General features: G+C 39.5%; 1 protein-coding gene across 7 annotated transcripts in view; it reads left to right on the top strand.

The window, feature by feature from the left end:
- STN1 (STN1 subunit of CST complex) overlaps positions 1-18,067 on the top strand; it is a 42,410-nt gene that overhangs the window by 8,663 nt on the left and 15,680 nt on the right. For 4 of the 7 annotated variants that reach the window (XM_040564534.1, XM_040564530.1, XM_040564532.1 and 1 more), the window contains 4 exons: positions 7,003-7,142; positions 11,587-11,682; positions 16,031-16,102; positions 17,751-17,912. In XM_040564534.1, coding sequence (XP_040420468.1) covers positions 7,010-7,142; positions 11,587-11,682; positions 16,031-16,102; positions 17,751-17,912 — 463 coding nt within the window. In that variant the 5' untranslated portion in view covers positions 7,003-7,009. Of the gene's footprint in view, positions 1-2,142; positions 2,290-5,361; positions 5,654-7,002; positions 7,143-9,293; positions 9,583-11,586; positions 11,683-14,767; positions 14,932-16,030; positions 16,103-17,750; positions 17,913-18,067 lie in introns of those variants that run through there. The other 3 variants (XM_040564536.1, XM_040564533.1, XM_040564535.1) reach the window with 3 other exon arrangements.

The raw sequence follows: 18,067 nt of genomic DNA, 5'->3' as shown, positions 1-18,067 counted from the left end.
CAACTAAACACGAGGTTAATCATTTTTAGGTCTCTGGTTGTAGTGGAATGCTCTGTTGTGCTATGAATGTTCATATAAATCCTGATCTTAATCCAGAGCCTGTGTTAATTTACACCAGATGCGTAAACTCATTTAAAGGGGCAAAAAATAGTCAGGAAAACTTGCTTCTAGAACTTGAATTAACCTTGCCGTGGAGGATACAGGCCTAATAGCTTTAGAAAGCGATTTTACTCTGTTTGCCACTTCTACACAAATTTCTGGAATTTGAAAGTATTCCTTCAACAAGTAGCACTAAATCTATTTTACACTGCTGTACCAAAGTAGGAAAGCTCACTGTGTTGCCTTAAAATGTGGTGAGTTATGTTTTATTCTCTTTGCTTTGTTAGTTAACCTGAATATCCGTTTGCAGTGGATCAGTAAAATACGTGCATCTGTCCCAGAAATGTTCATTTGCCAAGAGACTGCTTGGAGCCCTTTTCTCTCAAAGCTTCTATCCTGCTGTTTTTCCAACCAGCAAACTTATTATTTATTAAGGAAAAAAAAAAGTAATTTATTTTTAGTTTTTGTTTGTTTTTACTTTACACTAACAACTGGGAACTGTCTTTCCCAGTGAAAGAATGTCTTTTCAGCAGCTCGGCTCATTCTCCCAGCATGGTGGGAGATTAAGAGCTTTTAGAGAGAATTAATCACCTTCATAGACTTCCTCTTGCCCTCACTCCAGACAGGTTAGGAGAATTAGTTGAAGAGGGTACTTCAGCATGATTATCTAATGGCTTTAAAATACAAATAGCAAGTGAAGCTTTATGACTATCAGCAGTGATTACCACTGCTTTATTTGTGTTAAGATTACAGCTGTGACAAATAAACACACAGAGCCAGTGTGTTTGTCTGTTGAGTGGTTTGCTGATTTCTTGATACATACGAAAATGTCTTGTGACTAACACATGGGATGAGGATCTGAAGGAGCTGCCTCTACTTTTTTTTTTTTTTTTTTTATTGCACACTTCCTTGTTAGTTGTCCAGAATCATGCTTTTGGAAAATTGGGTGCTGAAACCTTGTCACCAGGTTTAACTTGCATGTAAAACAATTTGCAATGCCAAAGAAGATGCGTTAGGATTGTAAGTTCCGTCCTTCTTTTCGAGACTGTTGATGTTGGAGAAACCAACCTATCTGGTCTTTTGCAGAAACACCTGTCTGTCCAGAAGGATTTCAAAATCCTTCTGGAAATGAAAAACAGATAAAAATACATGACAGTTTATGTCAGAAGACATTAACTCCCCTGGAAGACTATTCAATGCACTAACTGTGTCAGTTTGACAAAATAAGGCATTTTTTCTCCTACCTAGGCATCGTGGGCAATACCTTTCTATGTTGCTTTCTGGCTAAAGTTCATGGTGATGGGTCTTTTGCCTTGCACCATCTTCCCTTGGCAGGGAAGCATGCTCTAATGTCATCTCATGTAATAAAGAGACAGATGTTTGAAGTTTTGAGCAGTGTCTTTAACAGAAATTCTGTGATTTGTTCACTTTTGGTAAATGAGTTATCTCAGGAGGTTACACTTGCACAAATAATTTCAGGAACTGCTAAACTTCTTGAAATTCAGGAGTTCTAGCTCTCAAGTTTGCTTCAAAAATAGTGTTTAAAAATTGAAACTGTACTTTCCTTGTGTACGAGACATACAGGATGTAGTTCCCTACCGACATTTGTTGCGCCATCTAGTAATGGGAGTTCACACGAGCAGTGGAAGGTAGATTATTAGGAAAGACTGGAAGTGCTTAGCCAACTTTCTCTGAGTGATGTATTCTGATCTCAGTGTCTTTTTTTTTCTTGTTACTAGTGTTGAAAATGTTCTTTTAATTGTGTAGTTTTAAAAAAAAGTCCATGGATGAACTTCGGTTTTAGAATCCTTATCCTATATTGTCTGTAACCAAAGGCTTTACTTTCCAGCTCACTTAGATCTACTTGAATAATAAAACGTTGGGTTTGTTTGCTTGCTTTTAACTTAAAATGTTGTATGTGGCTTTGGCCATTTAAAACCATTTTTAAATGTATCATGCTGGAATTGCCTGTGCTGCTCGTGAAGAATTGAATAATACTCTTTTGTCGTGTAGGGTGTTGACTCAACCACAGATGAGTTCAATTCAGATGACTGGGGTGGTTACAAAACCCAGCTGTTTGCTCTGCCCCACTTTCTACAAGTTGCTTTCTCTGCGGTGGGGATGGCTGACCCGTAAAGCAATTCTTTACCAGCCAAAGTTTATAGCCTGGTTCGTTCGAGTAAACCAAGGGTGACTGCAAGTTGCTTTAATGCACTGGGTTGCCAACTGCAGCAGTTCAGGAACTTCTTCTGTGTACGTGGTTGGTGCTGGTACAGTGTGCAGGCTTTGGAGAGGAGCAAATGCCTGGCAGGATGTTTTTACCACGTGTGTTGGTGGGTAAATATCCTCTGCCTCTGACTCAAAGCTAGCTTGAGAGAGTCTTTGCAGCGCTCTGCTGGTAGTTGCAGACCAGTTGCAGACAACCTCTGGCAAACTACTTTTTGCGTGGCTTCATTTGGCTCCAAACAATCATCTTAGTCATCTCAAACTAAGGAAATCTTCTCCAAGAGCTCTGGCTGTAAATCACGTCTGGAGAAAAGGCTCCACGAGAAACATAATCACAGGTTCTTTTCCTTGTGGTTCCCATTTCACTGGGATTGGAAGAAGTCCAGTTCTTAATCTTTTACCATTTTTGAAAAAGGTGAACACAGGATTAGGAGCTGTGATATTTATTGTCTGGAGCTGCTTCTGTTGAACAAATCTCTTGGGTGGTTTAATTGGGAGCTATTCGAACAAGCCTGGACCATTCTCCCAGGTGGGCCACTTGGGAAGGAAGGTAGAAAATGGGCTTGGTTTTGCGATGTGGCAGCTGTTGAGAAGGCTGCCAAAGTTCTTTGGTTTCTCGTCTCCTGTTAGGATAGTGCCTTGCTGAGCTCACAAGAGATGCCTGAGGATTATGGACTTGTTTCAGTTCTCACTAAGGTCAGAAAAGCTAACATTGATAGCAGGAGGTCAAGGAAATGGCCTCGTTTGAACAGGATAGTGTCTAGAATAGTCTCAAATTGGGGTGTTTTTATTTATTTGTACTTAAAGAATTGCCATATAAACTTTACATTTTTACATTTGGAACAGAACCGTTTCCCAGAGAAGTGGTTCAGTAATAAAATTTAATTCCTGTTTTGTTGTTGTTGTTTGCTGCGTCTTTGTTGCCTTCAGAGATATTTTACAGAGAGGCAAAAAAGGATATTTCATATCTATTAGGCTTGTGGACCCGATGCCTCTTTTGCCTTTTCATCACCTCACAGGACTGAGTTCCTTGCACTACTACAGTTGTGAAGTCCTTACTTGCTTTCAAAACAAAATGCAGAAAGAGATAACATTTTACTAGGACTCTACTGTTTGTGCTGCTAAACCTCGTCACGTGGTTCAGCAAAAGTCGCTTCAGTTCCCAAACATTTGTACGTACAGTATCTGTTCGGAATTGCTTATTGTTGGCTATCTGTGTTGTTACTGATTACAGGGCCGTGCTTCACCACAATGCCTCCTGTTTGCCCCTTGGTTCGTGATTGTGCAGGGCAGCTGTTATCCGCCGGGCTGATAGCGTATCGCCAGCAGTACCAGTGAGGAGCAGAAAGCTCTGCTAGCATAATGGAAAGCCCTGCTTTTGGCAGGATGACTGCATAATTAATTAACCCCCGGGATGGAGAGGCTTCCTGTGCCAATTTGAGTGGAAGTTATGGGAAGGTACTGTTACATAGCTAAAGAGAAATTGATTAGAAGCATTTTTATCAGCCTTGTAGGAATTCTGTTTTCTAACACTATCAGTTTGTGTGCATCAAGCCTGTAAACTAACTGAAAAATAGATCCATTGAAAGGGGTTACTTAACATCTTCTGTTACAGGAGCAAAAAGACGACAGCTGTCAATGCCATCAGCTGGCTGTAAGGGCACAGATCAATACAGAATTATCAGAAAGTTTCCACCCTAGCAGAAGAATGGACTCGTAACGGGTGTGCGGAGGGAAGCGGTACAGGGGACAGCAGACGCCTCTGCCTCCCAGAGGGCCACAAGCCTTTGGTTTTAAATAGGTGGCTGTTAAAAAGGGGCTACCGCGTGGGTCGCTTGGGAGGGAAGAAAGAAAATGGGCTTGGCTTTGGGTGCTGGCAGTGCTTGGGAAGGTTGATGGGACCATGAAGGGGCAAGAGAAAACTGCTCTGCAGAAGCAGAGCCTGTTGGCCATCGCTGAAAGCAAGTTAGTGGCTAGACTGCAGTTTTGCTATCCCAGCCTTGTAGGTACGGATTGTCTAACGTGTGGTTTCAGAGGATTCGTTCTGTGGACTTCAAAAAACTTGTCCTGCCTTCATTGTGCTGGGGAGGGGATTTGCTTTTTATCGAGGAATCCCCAGATCTATAAGACAGAACTTTGGCTGTCTGCAGCACACGTCAACCGAGCAGAGAGGTACTGTACATGAAGGGTGAACATTTCTATGGTGAAGAGCTATAACAAGGCTTGTGAGGTAGAGGGAAGCTACAGAATTTGATACTTAATTCCCAGTAGTTCTGAGATAGAAAGAGCTTTTGCTGCACAACTCCTTTCTTCAGGACAGGGAAGCAGTAAAAGATGCTTCGTTTCCTGTAACGCAGAAATGTTCAGCCTTCTGGCTAGTGCTCAGACTATTACTATGTTTAAAATGCCCAGATGTTGATTGCATAGTGAAATAATAAATTGCAGATATTTTTAATCTCTAGTGGTGCTGCTTCGTCAACTTTTCCACTCAGATGTGCACATGTGCGGGGGTGTCTTCTGCGTTTTGCTCCAGTGAGTGGCTGTTCATGCAAAACACGAAGTTAGGCTTTTTACCTGATTCTCTTTTTTTAGCTTGTTTTTGAGGTCTGCTACCTGCCTAGGAGAACAGGCTAATGCTGAGCTATGACGGTTTGCAATAATCCTGCAGAATACACTGGGGGACACGGTGCAGAAAGGAATATTGCTTTGTACGCAAGATAAAGACAGGCAACAAAACTGTGACTGTGTCCACGTTTCTTGTCTGGGAGAAGCCACTAAAAGTGAATAGCTGGGGGGCTGTAGCCCATAAAAGACAAAATGGTACCCTGAAAGTGCCTGTTTGAGAGCGGGACACTGAACAGGAGTGCTTCTCTTTGTTCCAACTTACCATGTGCTAACCCTGATTGATCGTAGGATGTAAGTTTTTTGTTTGACCTGTGAACTCTTTGTATGTGCCATAGCCTTTTGTTGCGCTAATTGTTTTTTTTTGTATATATTTCTATTTACGGTAATGTAGGGACAATGCAAGCACCAGTGTACTTGAGACTGCAAACAAAGAGGCACTGGGAAGACTTAATTTTGTCATGAAAATGAATGTGCTAAGTAAAATACAGGTTCAAACCATGTGTTTGCTTGGGAAGGTTTGTGGTCTAAATTTGATATAGACTGTATAGCAAGCAACTGGAGAACTGCCATATGGAGGAACAGCAACCTTGCACTATTAAGTTCATGTGGTTAACAGCTTAGTTTAGCAATTTCGACTGAGCAGTGCCTGCAATTCAGCAGCAGAAAAGGTGTTTCCTGTGGAGATTTGAGTGAAAAAAGGGTGGTAAGAAGTTTTTGAGTAGTTATGGCATGTGCAAAAGGGGTAGGTTGGGAAAACCTGCTTGTAGGTGGGAGAGAGACAAAAATCCAAGTGTAAACAAAAATATTCAGGTTCTTACTTAAAGGTGAAGTCATGGTGGAACTGACTGAATCAAGTACTTTCAACATTTCATAAAACAAGTATCTCTGTGGTTTTTTTTTTTAAGTATTTATTTTGGAAATAAGTATAATTATAATCTGCAGTTCTTTTCACCTTATAGAGGAGATGTCAGCAACACTCTAGCATATTGTGCTACACTGTTTTTCTGCCACAAATTAAACTTTAAGTGTGAAAGCAGAAACGAAGCAGAATCCAAGCTGTGTTGTTTCCCAAAGAAGCAAGATGCTATCCTGATATTCGTGGCATGTTGGCTCTCTATCAGTAGCTATAAGTGTCTCTTGCAGAGTACAGAGATCACTGGCAACCTGTAGCAGAGAGCTCTTCCCTCTCAGAAGACTTGAGCTTCCAACTCTCAGTTATAATGCACAATATTCAAAAGCTGTCCACTTATCACCTTTGGTCTACACCTGTAAGTGGCTGATGTCCATTCAGTGGTAACGTGGAAAGCTTTACAGGAACAATTTAGTTACCCATGCAGGAGAAACTAATAAAACATATATCCAGCCTCAAAATCTCTACACAAGGTGTTCAAGACAAACCTTCTTGAATTGAGAGCTATTTTTTCTGAAACTAACTGTGATAAACTGAGAATTAGCCCTGGTAATGACAGAAGATAGGCATGAAACAGGGGAAACTGAAGAGGTAAAAGGGGAAAGGAACCATTATGTAGTTATTGGAGACTGCATGTCCAAAATAAAGAAGGGCTGGTTGCTCTTGTTTTATTAAAAGAAAAAAAAAAAAACCTTTCCTTCCCCTGGTAAAGCACAGGATGAACAATGAGGGGAATGTCTTAGGGAAGGGAAGGAGAATGATGGGGAGGAAAACCAAGTATACAGAAAGTAACTAATTATCCCACTCTTAAAGAAGCATTGCATTTGGTTCTCTCTATGTCCACAGATGAGAAATCCCTAAAATTCTATTTCATTTGAAGGAGCTTGGTAGAACAATGTTACTGTTGAGCTTCAATACTTATGTAAATTGTCAGTATACTTATGTAAATTGTCAATATTTTGACTGTTTCTTATGGGATGCACAGGTAACACAGTATTAGACAAGTTCTTGTGACTCTTCATCAGCTCTGTTGTGTTGCTGTTTGTAAAATCACAAGGTATTTTTTCATTCAGCTGGAACATAGGAGAACAGCCTCTCCTCACCTGTGTGGACAATAACTACAATTTTTCCTGTGTTCACAGGTTTTGAATGCAGTCTGAGTCCAAGAAGTATGAAGAAGAGATGCCTTCTCTGTTCTGGGGGTTGGATCCCGTATTTTCTGCGTTTGCAAGACTCTATATTAAAGATATAAAAGAAATGAGAGAATCTAAACAAGTGCCAGGTATGTGCTTACATGTGCTGGTCGTGATGCATGTAGAATTATTACTGATTTGCATTGTGCTTCCTGTCCAGGGATTTAAGAATGCTTCATGAATGCTTGTGTAGTTATTTCTGATGCCCCGAAGCTAAGTGGCAGTAGTACCTGTAACAGTTCTAAGAAGAATAGGTTGTATACTGTGTTCAAAGGATTATAGGTGGAAGAATAAAATGTGTTAGTTCTGGAGGCTTTTCTTCTTGTGTGTATATATATATACACGTATGTGTGCTATGTATACACACATGTATGTATATACACACAACCTGTATTACATTAAGGTAACGTTGTGCTTCTGCTGTGTGGTATACTCTGAAAGTTAGTTCTAAAACTGCTGGTCCTTTCTGCCATTTGTTGTACCTTGCCACTGTCTCCACAACAATTGATGAGGATTTTGTTTTGGTTTTTTTTTAATTACGTAGTATTGATTATTTGATGGCATTTATGAGTGCATGTATTTTGCTTTTGCCAATGCGTATTAACATTATATTAAAAAAAGATAAAGGTTTTGTGCTTAATTTCTAGATATGATAGATAAGACATTCTTCATATATTTGAACACTTTACTGTATATTCTGGCATCTGTTCTGAATCTTACACCAAGCCTTTTGTTTCCTAACTGTTGCTGGAAGTTGTATACTTTGCAGTCTGTTTCTGCTGGTGTTTGGCCAATATCACCCACGTGTACATTGTCTAAAGCAATGTGGGTCTGACCTTGAGCTTTTGTTTTCACTGTAAAAAGTGTGTGTGTGTGTATGCATATATATATATATATATATATATATATATATATATAGGTACCTATAAAAGATACCTTTGGCTCTTTAAATAAATTCTGTCTTGTAGGTTTTGTTATTCTCATTTTTCTTTAACAGCAAGGATAACAACAGTGCTATTCTTATTGAAATAAAGAACTGGCAGGTTTTTTGCTTCTTCACAACCAATTTTATGTTCATAGGGACTTCACAAAGTGCAAAAGCCTTTATATATATATATATATACACACACACACACACACACACACCTACCTCTTTGTTATTTACCATGATGGGAGATTTTTTTCTTAAAGCCATTGCAAGTATGGGACTACAGTCTATTATTTGTGCTAGAGTGAGCAGTATCTAGAAGCTTTTTAAAGTCTGAAGTCTTATTGCAGTATTGGTATAGCAAATGCATTTGCTATAGACTGGTCCTGCTTTAATTAAAGACATTTTAATTGTTCTTAAACAAAAAACCAAAACAACTCATACACACACACATAGAAGAATTAAAACTGAATATCAAAAATCATGTTTCAAAAGAGGACTAGCCCTAGAAAGTATAACCCTGTGCTCTTTTGTTCACTTCTAAATCACTTGGGTTTTCCTTCTCACTTCCCTTCCCTTTCTTTTACTTAAGTGAGTTGTCCTGTGCTTCAGGAACTATTTCAGTTCGGCTGTTACGCTTTTTTTCTAAGATGGCCCTAAGGAAGTGGTATCTGTCATGTCAAGATATCAGCCTTTAAAATTGGTGCATGCAAGCTTTCTCTGCTTCCTGTGCATTTGGCGTTCTGCACAACTAAGTTTGCTTGCAGTCCTGTTACATTTTAGAAACCAAACTTTAAAGAATAAAATGAATTTCATAGAACAAACATCCTGAACTCTGTTCACCGTCCTGGCACTGTGTACATACCAAATGAGATATCTTTCAGCATTTCTCATTCATTGGCAACAAATGATAGCACAATGGAAACACTTCTGGGGGAAGGAAGAAGGTAGGTGTTTGCCACCAGTGTTCTCTGCTTTTAATGGGTTTGTTAAAGACCAGATGGAGCTAATTATGATTAACTATAAATCAGTCACTAAGTAAGGGTAATTAAGAATGAACAAGTGCAAAACAGAGTTGTAACTAGGAGGAATGGGAAGAAACACAGGCTGAATGTCAGGAAAAACATCCTTAGAATGATATCTGCTAAATGGTGGAGCAGCCTCCCCAGGAAAAAGGTGGGATCCCATTCACTGGGATTATTTATATCCTGACTGTACAAATTGCCAGGAATTTACTGTACGGAACAATCTTGTATTGGTCCTGAGGAAATGAACTGAATGACCTAATAAGTTTTTTCTTTCCATTTTTAAGCATTAGGATTTGATGCAACAATGACTAATCCCTTAAAAGAACACAGAGGAAAGCATTAAATCTGTCCAATTACTCTCCTGCTATAAATGGTGACAACAAGGCTGGAAAACCACTCAGATAAAAACAGCAACAGTGTTGTCTTAGAGGCCTTGAAATGAGAGTGGGTGTCGCACTCGGTTGTAACACATAATCACATCATGAAAATGAGCTTTTCTCAGAGATATCACGCACCATTGCATTGTGACAGCTTATCAACAAGCAGGGGAAGCTCCAAATAATATAAAAGGAGGTAATAAGAATTAAAGCACTGACAAACACCTCAATGCTGGTAAAGATATGACCAGAAGTTGCTCTAGTGAGCTCTGTATCTATAGCCCCCTAAACCGCTGCTGTGGCTTCCTGTTGTGGTAGCAGCATGTTAATATCCGTGTTATTTACTGGGTTAATCAGAGCTTGATTGAATGCACTCACACATGGCTCGAAATGTTTAGTGTGCTTTTATTGCTACTGATATGAACATAATTTGAACAGATAATCTGAGAGGAGAAAAACTCCTTTACACTTGATGACTTGATGACTTTTTAAGTCATCAAATTCAACAACTTTTAATTGATAGTGTAAATATAATTTCATCTTTTAAATTAATTCAGGTAGTTTCTCAGAGAGTAAGGGTGGAGTTCTGTCTAAGTTTATGGGGATGGAGAGAACCAGTTTTATCTGGCTGCTGTCCTTCGCCAAAACTCAGATTACTAACTGCGAAATGAACATAATAACATGTTGCTTGTTTGCACATGAAGAGCTTAGTCTGCCTCACAGATTTGCCCTGAAACTGACCCAGACCTTCCTTTATAGACATTTTGTAAGGTTTAATTAATGTTTATATATACTGGGAGCATCTTCATTGAGAGTTTCTGTAGTATGTTTATTTGTGTCCTGATAAATGCAATGAGACAAGTGGACAAACCTGCTAAACATTCTCTGTGCCACGCCTGGCCAGTGACTGCATGGTTAGGTTACCAGCGCTGAAATGACAGCGATAGATGCATCCTCAGAGCATGGCAGTGGATTTCTACCAGCAAAACTTCTGTTTGTGACCTGCTCGGCTGATCACCTTTGACTTTTTCTGAGACTTTGCTGTTTTTGTCTCTTATGCGAAGAAAGCTAATTCCAGACCCATTTAAGGTTGCCAGCTATGTAGGACAAGTTATTTTTGGATTTCAGTTTTTATTTTTTTAAATGCAGAATGATTTTGTGACTCCCTTGCTGCAGTGTTTCTCTTTCCCTTTGTAAGATGTGCCACAGAGCTAAATGTTCCCTTTGTGTCCCTTGAGTCACCTGGTTTTTAGTAGACACTCACTGAACATCCTGGATGGCATTATATTTCAGTAAAACAACAGTGTTCCAAAACTGCAGAAAACACATTGACTGAAGATTACCCCAGGACATATCTGGAGCTTATTGTCCTGTTATCCTCCTGCTGGTGCACTATGAAGCTTCAGTGTATGCTTACCTCAACGTTCATTAAAGACATTTGTCACTCTCTTTCAAGAGGTTACAGCATGTGGCAACCTCAGTAAGTTAAAGTCCGCTGGGCTCTGATTCCTTCCCGTTTCCTGAATGTAATTTTGTGTGTTATTCTTATCCAAGAATATCCAAGTCATCTTTATAGATGCACAAAAATAGCTTTGAATGGATGTTTTTAGAACATGTTATTTCAGAAACTGAAGCTCAGGATACTGCCCATGATGACTGCATATTGTACTCTGCAATCTAAGAGGGCTGTTACACTCCCTCCCATCCCCTGCCCCTTGCTGTGGCTCCTGTCCTTTTAGAAATGAAAGACAGAATTGTGTAGAATTGTTGGTTTTCCTTCTTTTGGGTGGCTCTGCCTTAACCAGGAACAGCTGCACTGTGAGAACCTCAAACTGCTTCCATTGTGTTCTATTATTTATTCTGAAGACTGCCGAAAATGTTATAAGAAAAAAAAAAAGCCTAAAGCCTGCAGCAAACAAACTGTTTTGCAGATACAAATGTACAAGAAAACAAGCAGTTAATAAAGTTCTGAAACTACAAAAGCACGATTTTGGTCTCCTACATAGAGCTGGTACTTCCTTCTGGTGTTCCCAGAACTCCCTGATCAAGGGGATTTTTCACGTGAGGAGGCATTAGTTAAGTTTAAGATACATCAAATATGTAAGAAATGTTTTTTACTGATAAATGTTACTATGTAGGGTAGGCTGTTGAAGGGGAAAATAAGAAGTAGTTATGCTTAACAAGAATGTTTTGTGTCTAGGTATATTCTTTTATAACGGGCACCCAGTAAGACAGGTGGACGTTGTTGGGATAGTGGTTCATACTAAAGAGCGAAATGCCTTTTACAGTTATGGAGGTAAGATAAGTTTCCTTCTCTGTTCTTGCATTTATCAGCCCTCTAATCTTACTGTTAGGCCTTAAAGGTTGCCTTTTTGATCAGTGTTGGTTCTTGGAACAACTCTACTTTTATCCTTATATAAGGCATCCCCAGCCCAGATTAGTTGGCAAACTTACGGAAGTTACTGTTTCTCTTCACTTAAAAATAGAGAAATATGTAGTTAAGGCTGAGTAACTGATTTGGGGTCATCTAGAAAATCTTATTTTTTGTTATTGTTTTGTCACTGGACTCCACCATCTTCCCTTCACATATATATGCAGCTTCTTCGGTCACATATGAATGGATTTAATGGTTCCTGTAAGGGAGAAGTCACTTCTTCCTTTTTTGAACTTCAGAAATCTCTTCTGAATTCTTGTATGTTTTGTCATATTTTGAAGCCAGGTTTTTATAGTAGGCAGGAGTTTGTTTATATTTAGATGCGTAAGTGCCGTAGCAAATCTGACTCAACCATCACAGTACGTACCAGTCCTTACCAACACCAGCTGAGAGTTGACTTCTCCCTGCTGCTTTTCCCCATATTCAGACTATTTCATTAATGTGGAAACATCTGATAGTCATTTTGTTCAGTTGTCTTTTTCATCTGGAGAAAAAGCAGAGTGGAGTAGTGGTGATGTGGCAAGTTTAAAAGGTAGGGGAGGCCATCTCATGATAGGAAGGGGGAGCCAAATGCATGGACACTATCTGAGCATTTGAAGGACCTGTGTCCAGTGTCTCCACAATCACGGGTTTCCACCTGACCGAGGTAAGTTACCGAGTGCCTCTTTGTACCCAGTTCTGCTACTTATAAAATGGAGGCAGCAGCAATTCCTTGACTAAGAGGAATGTTGTGAAGATACCATCGACAGCTTAGAGCCAGGTCCCAGCTTCTGTAACACCTGCAGTTGCATCATACTGCTGTGGAGCAGCACTGACAGCTAGTGCATGTAGCATCCCCCACACTGGGCATGGCTGCTTAAAGTTGTCTCTGCTCTGCAGAAGTGTCCCTGCAAGTTTCTCAGAGGGGCTATTTTCTAGTGTTTTTTTTTTTTCAATCTGCCTTTTTGCTAAATATCAAGTTTAGGTATTTTAAGGCATGAGTTCCTCTGACACTTGAAGTAGCACAAGCTAAACAAAAGCCTAAGTTAAGAGATGGAGATGTAACTGGTGATGTGATGAAGTGCTGAAACAAATGGAATGCCAACTATTATTCTTTTATTGCACTAGTATGCAAATACAGTTATCACTTCACGAGAACAGACAAAGATAATCTAAATGACCAAGGCAAGGACAATTCCAGCTTCAGCATTAGTTTGGACATAAACTTGTTGGAAACGTTTGATCGGGGTCAGAAAATGGAGAAATAAAAATTAAAAACAAACTGCAGAGCAGTGGAATTCAGGCCTGAGTGTCAGATCAGCCAACCTTTAAGTGCAGCTCTCAGTGAGCCTGCCTTCCTGCTGTCCTTCCACATCTACCCCTGCTCTTTGTTCCAGCCGTTCCTGGTTTGAACTTTCAGGCTACCTGCCAGGGTGCCTCTCCCCAGCCTGTCCTCGCTTTCAGGCAGGTTGACTCCACCAACATAAAATTATAACTTCTTAGTTTCCTGCTTGTAACTTGGGGCATCTCAGTTCAGCAGACTCTGGTTGGTGTCACAGAGCAGGTGTTGCATCGGTCGGAGTGCTCAGCATTTGCTTGCTTTCCATCTGCTTAAAAGTGACTTACAAAGCAACTTCCCCTTTGTAGTTTTGCTCTGATAGAGATCTGAAATGTCTTGGTATCACTGCCACCATCTCCCCTCCCTCGTTTCCTATCCGTTTAATTCAGAATATATATACCTCTTATAGGTATTGGGTCCTCTCTGTGCTGCAAATCCAGACAGCCAGCAGTGGTGGCAAAATAATAATTCTAAGAGAGTGAATTAGCTCTCTTTCCTGACAATAAATAAATAAATATATGCTGTGTAAAACCCTTTTTTGACATATTGATTTTTTTTTTATTGTTATTTTATAATCAGTTAGGGAAAGGGTATCTAATTGAAGCCTAAACCAAGGCTCATATTTTTAGTTAGTGCACATTTCTGACTTTTTTTCCTTTCCTTTTTTAATAAAACCAATCACGTGATTTTCGTTATACCCCAGAACCAGTCTGAAAGGTTTAGCACTTGCCTTAAAAGTAAACAAAAAAATCTCACTGGGATCTCAGCAGGCTCATGTAGGCCCTACAAGAAACACACACTTTTTGTTGTAAAGAAATAAAAGCAAATACAGTTCCTAATATTCCAGGTAACTTTGAGAAGACTGCTTCTCAAATAGTTAATGTGCAAGTGTCAAGATAGGTACAATAACTAATGTAAGAGTCAAAAAAAAATAATAATTTAAACCCAAGGGCGTGAGGAAGGGAAGCAGGGAGCACAGGAACTTTTCAAAAGCTTGTAGACCCCCTGAGCACATTTAAAATAGATTAACATTTTCCCATCTAATTAGAATACAATTGCAGTAGTTCACATTCATCTGTGGTTCAGGAGTTATTTGTCTTTTTTGCTCAAAGCTTTTATTTGTGAACTGGGAAAACTTGGTTTCAGTGCCTGGCTCTGCTACCAGCATTCTCTTTGTGGTCAAGACTAGGTCAATCCCTTTAGGACTCTGTGTTTGACTGTTACATTGAGGAGGAGGAGTCTGGCCTCCTAATCCTTCAGTCTTGTTTGTTCCTAAGCTTCTTAGGAAGCGTATCTGTTGCAGCTGGTCTCTAGCTGGCACATCTAGATGCTGCAGTCCCGTAACAGTGAGATGTCATCTGCCCTCTTATTGCCATCGCTGGCTTGCATCAAGGACTTGGCATGGTGTTTGGGGGCACTTCCTCCCACTAAAATAGTTGGTTTATATCTTTACCAAGGACAGGAAATCCTACCAGCTAGATTGTTATCTCTACTGGTGCAGAATTAAAGCTGATGAAATGGCTCCAGACACAGGAGCTCAAAAGGGGGATAAGCAATAGAACAACCGTAATTTTAGTGATGGAATTTGGGATTGCTTGAATCTTATAAATGCTGTGTGTTTGCTATTAGGAATGTGCCTGTTCCAGGCTAGGTCAGCAAACCCACTGGGAAACAGGAAGACAAGAAAATGACTTGAAATTGGACCCCCAAGTAGGGAGATTGTTTCAAAACATATGAGACAATGCAGAGGCATTTTGCTTTGATGCTATGGTTCCCAGAGGAAACGACCGCAGGTACCAATCAGTACCTTCCTGGTAAACAGTAATGATGCTTTTGTAGTCATGGACCTGGTCTGGGGATCAGAAGAAAAGGGTGGATTCTAATTTGTGAAGAGTGGAAGCTCAGCGTTGGAGATGGTTGCACTCAAGGAGCGAGGTGCTTGGAGCATTAGCTGGACTGGAAATGGGATCCTTGCCATGGCTTGACAGGCACCCAGTGCCACCTTATTTAGGGGGTGGTTATCGAACACGCTGCCTACATACATATAGTCTCTTGATTCTTCTATTTTTTTTAATTTTAATCTTATTTATTTATTTATTTTTCTGCTGTCTTTAACAATATAATGCCTAGGGCAGAAATCACAGTTTATTTTGCCTAGGTACTAGCAAAACAGGACAAGCTCTATAGCTACCCTGCTCAGGAGGCGTTAGGCTTTTTCTGAAAGGAAGTGGCTCGCATGCCGCTAGTGGTACATTAAGTTGGGAATCCCTGGCCTAGGGCAGAACCACAAGCACGTCCTCTGTCCTCCCTGGCTAGAGGAGCTGCCTTTCTGCTCTATGGATCATCTTCCTATACAGGAAAGGCCAGCAGACTTTGTACACGATATTAATTAGTGTGAAAACTGCAGCTGGAGGGAGGATGCTCTTAGTCTATTAACATTACTGTACCCCCCAAGTTTGAAGTGCTGTTTTCTCATTGCTGCAGTAAAGTTTCTGTGCTTTGTGCCTGGTTTCCTACTTCAATTTGTTCAGCTTTCAGGACTGATCTGTTTTCTGACTTTGTCAATTAAATTAGAAACCTCTTGTACTCAGTATATGTAGTGAATCATAATTTAAAATAAAGCTTTATTTTATTTTTTTGAGGAAATGCCTGTTATTTTGCTGATCGTGGACATAGGCATTGTATCTGGTGCTGAGCTACAGCCACAAAAAAGTCTGGCGATTATTTCAAAGGCAAAAGTAGGAGTTGAGCACCCACTTTCCCTTTTAAACTGGTTGGAATGAGATAGTCTAGATAGTTATGTCCTTGCATATCCGTGTATTTTCATTTCTCGAAACCTGCTTTTCTGCTCCCTGTAATTCTTGCGTTTTTTGTTTTTTTTTTTTTTTACAGTGGATGATAGTACTGGAGTTATAAATTGTGTCTGCTGGAAAAATCCCATGGTAGCAGAAAGATCTTTATCAGGTATTTTATCAAATAAATAATTCCTCTTTTGTGTGTACTTTTTTTTTTCCATTTTTTTTGTGTCTTAAATAATTTAGTAAATGATCAAAATTGCAGAAGAGCAAATTGAACTTACTTTTAAAATTATTATTATTATTTTATACCACCACATCCTACAGCCTGGGCCATTTTCGGAGCTTCATGTTAGTTTTTTTGCTGTTGCCAACAGTGATGTAAACATAAACACTACGTTATGACCTGTCATGTCTTCTCCTTTTGAGTAATACGTTTCAATTCCGTGCTGTGAAATTTTCTAGAGAATCCTCTTCTTATGGTTTTCAAAGCAGCTTGGTCTATGTTCCCCACCCTTGTGATACAGTAGTTTCAGGATCCCCCTTCTTTTCTGTTGTTCAAATTCATATTCTCCTCTTGTTCATGCGTTATGATATTAGTGATGACATCAAAATTAGCTTTATGCACAGTGGGAGCAATACCATTGGTCTTTTTATGATTTGAACAGTTCTAAATGTGCAAAAAAAATGTATTTTTGAAGTGAAGTTAATCTTGCATTCGTAACAGAAGAACTCGGTACTGTCTAGCTTTCTGTTTGCCTTTTTTCCAATACTTCTTGTAGATCAAATTATGAGATAATTTCTACTTTGGATGTTCTTGAAAGCCCCTGTAGTAGATTGGAGCTGATAAAACCTTGCTGAAATAAATGCTGCTATACATTTACATATATACTACATAAAATGGGGAGGGAAAAGCTTGATATCAGAGTTAACAACTGTTTATATCTTTGGAACAAGCCTGTTTATACACACACGATTCATACTAGCTTACATTTAACAATAATATGATAAGTGGTATGAAAGGTTCTTACGGCACTGGAATTTAGGAGACATTTCTCGCTTTTAGAGAATTTTTCCAGAAAAGTAACGGGGACTCCACAATCAAATCAGTTTTTTGCGCGGAACTTAAATTCATGAAAGAAATTGCATGAAATACTGGTTGACACAGAGTGAGGACCCGGAGTGCTTGTTTCAGCCTTGTGTTCTTATTTTACTTGTACATCAATACAGACTGAATGAACACTACTTTATTGTTGGAAATAATTTGTATCTGCTAAAGAAAACAGCTCCCAAAGGCACAGGAAATTTTCTTCTAGCCTTTTGTAATCATGATCAGGGCTTCTTGGATCATTAGTCAGGTTTTCAGTTAGGAAAAAATTACCCTCCTGCAAAGGTGTGTTACGTAAACGTGAAGTTCTGTCAAGTTGCATTCATCTCAGCGTGGACATCAAACTGCATCACATGAGTCCTTTGGCCTCACCTCGGATGAATCATGCTTCTTTTACATAAAAAGTTCAGCTGACCTTTTTTTCCTCCCCTCTCCCTTTTAGTATGACAAAATCACTCTTGCCAGTTTCAAATTAATATTTCAATTTTCAACCTATCTGTGACATGTTCAATGATAAATCAGTATCTCTTTCCTTATACACCTTCCCTGGGTGAACTATTTAAATAAATATAACACTATAAACTATCTTTGTTATCCAAAAGTTTTGCTGGCCAGAACACGTGATGCCTGGGATCTTGCCCCTTTTTAGCAATATGACTGCTGTGATGCTTATGTATTCAATGCCTGATCTGCTCACCTTTTCTTACAGGCTGTCCAAGCACACTCAGCAGTCTTAAAGTGCTTGAACAGATGAAGAAACTCCAGGAAACGGTGAGCCAGAAAACCAAGCTGGCGATTGGGGATGTTGTCAGGGTCAGAGGTTACATCCGAACCTACCGGCAACAAAGAGAAATTCAGGCTTCGTGTTTTTGTGAGTGTTACGGATCTGTGACGTATGTAACTTGGTTGTCTTTATTTAGAAGTCACAAGCTGTGTGTAATTCATTGAATAATTTTCACTTTATTTTCTGGCATCTCATTTTTCTAAAGAGATTTTCATCTGTATGCCTTTATTTTAATTTTAGCA

The sequence above is a fragment of the Cygnus olor genome, chromosome 7 (genome assembly GCF_009769625.2).
Source record: "Cygnus olor isolate bCygOlo1 chromosome 7, bCygOlo1.pri.v2, whole genome shotgun sequence".
Lineage (NCBI taxonomy): Eukaryota > Metazoa > Chordata > Aves > Anseriformes > Anatidae > Cygnus > Cygnus olor.
This window is presented reverse-complemented; position numbering and strand designations above follow the sequence as displayed.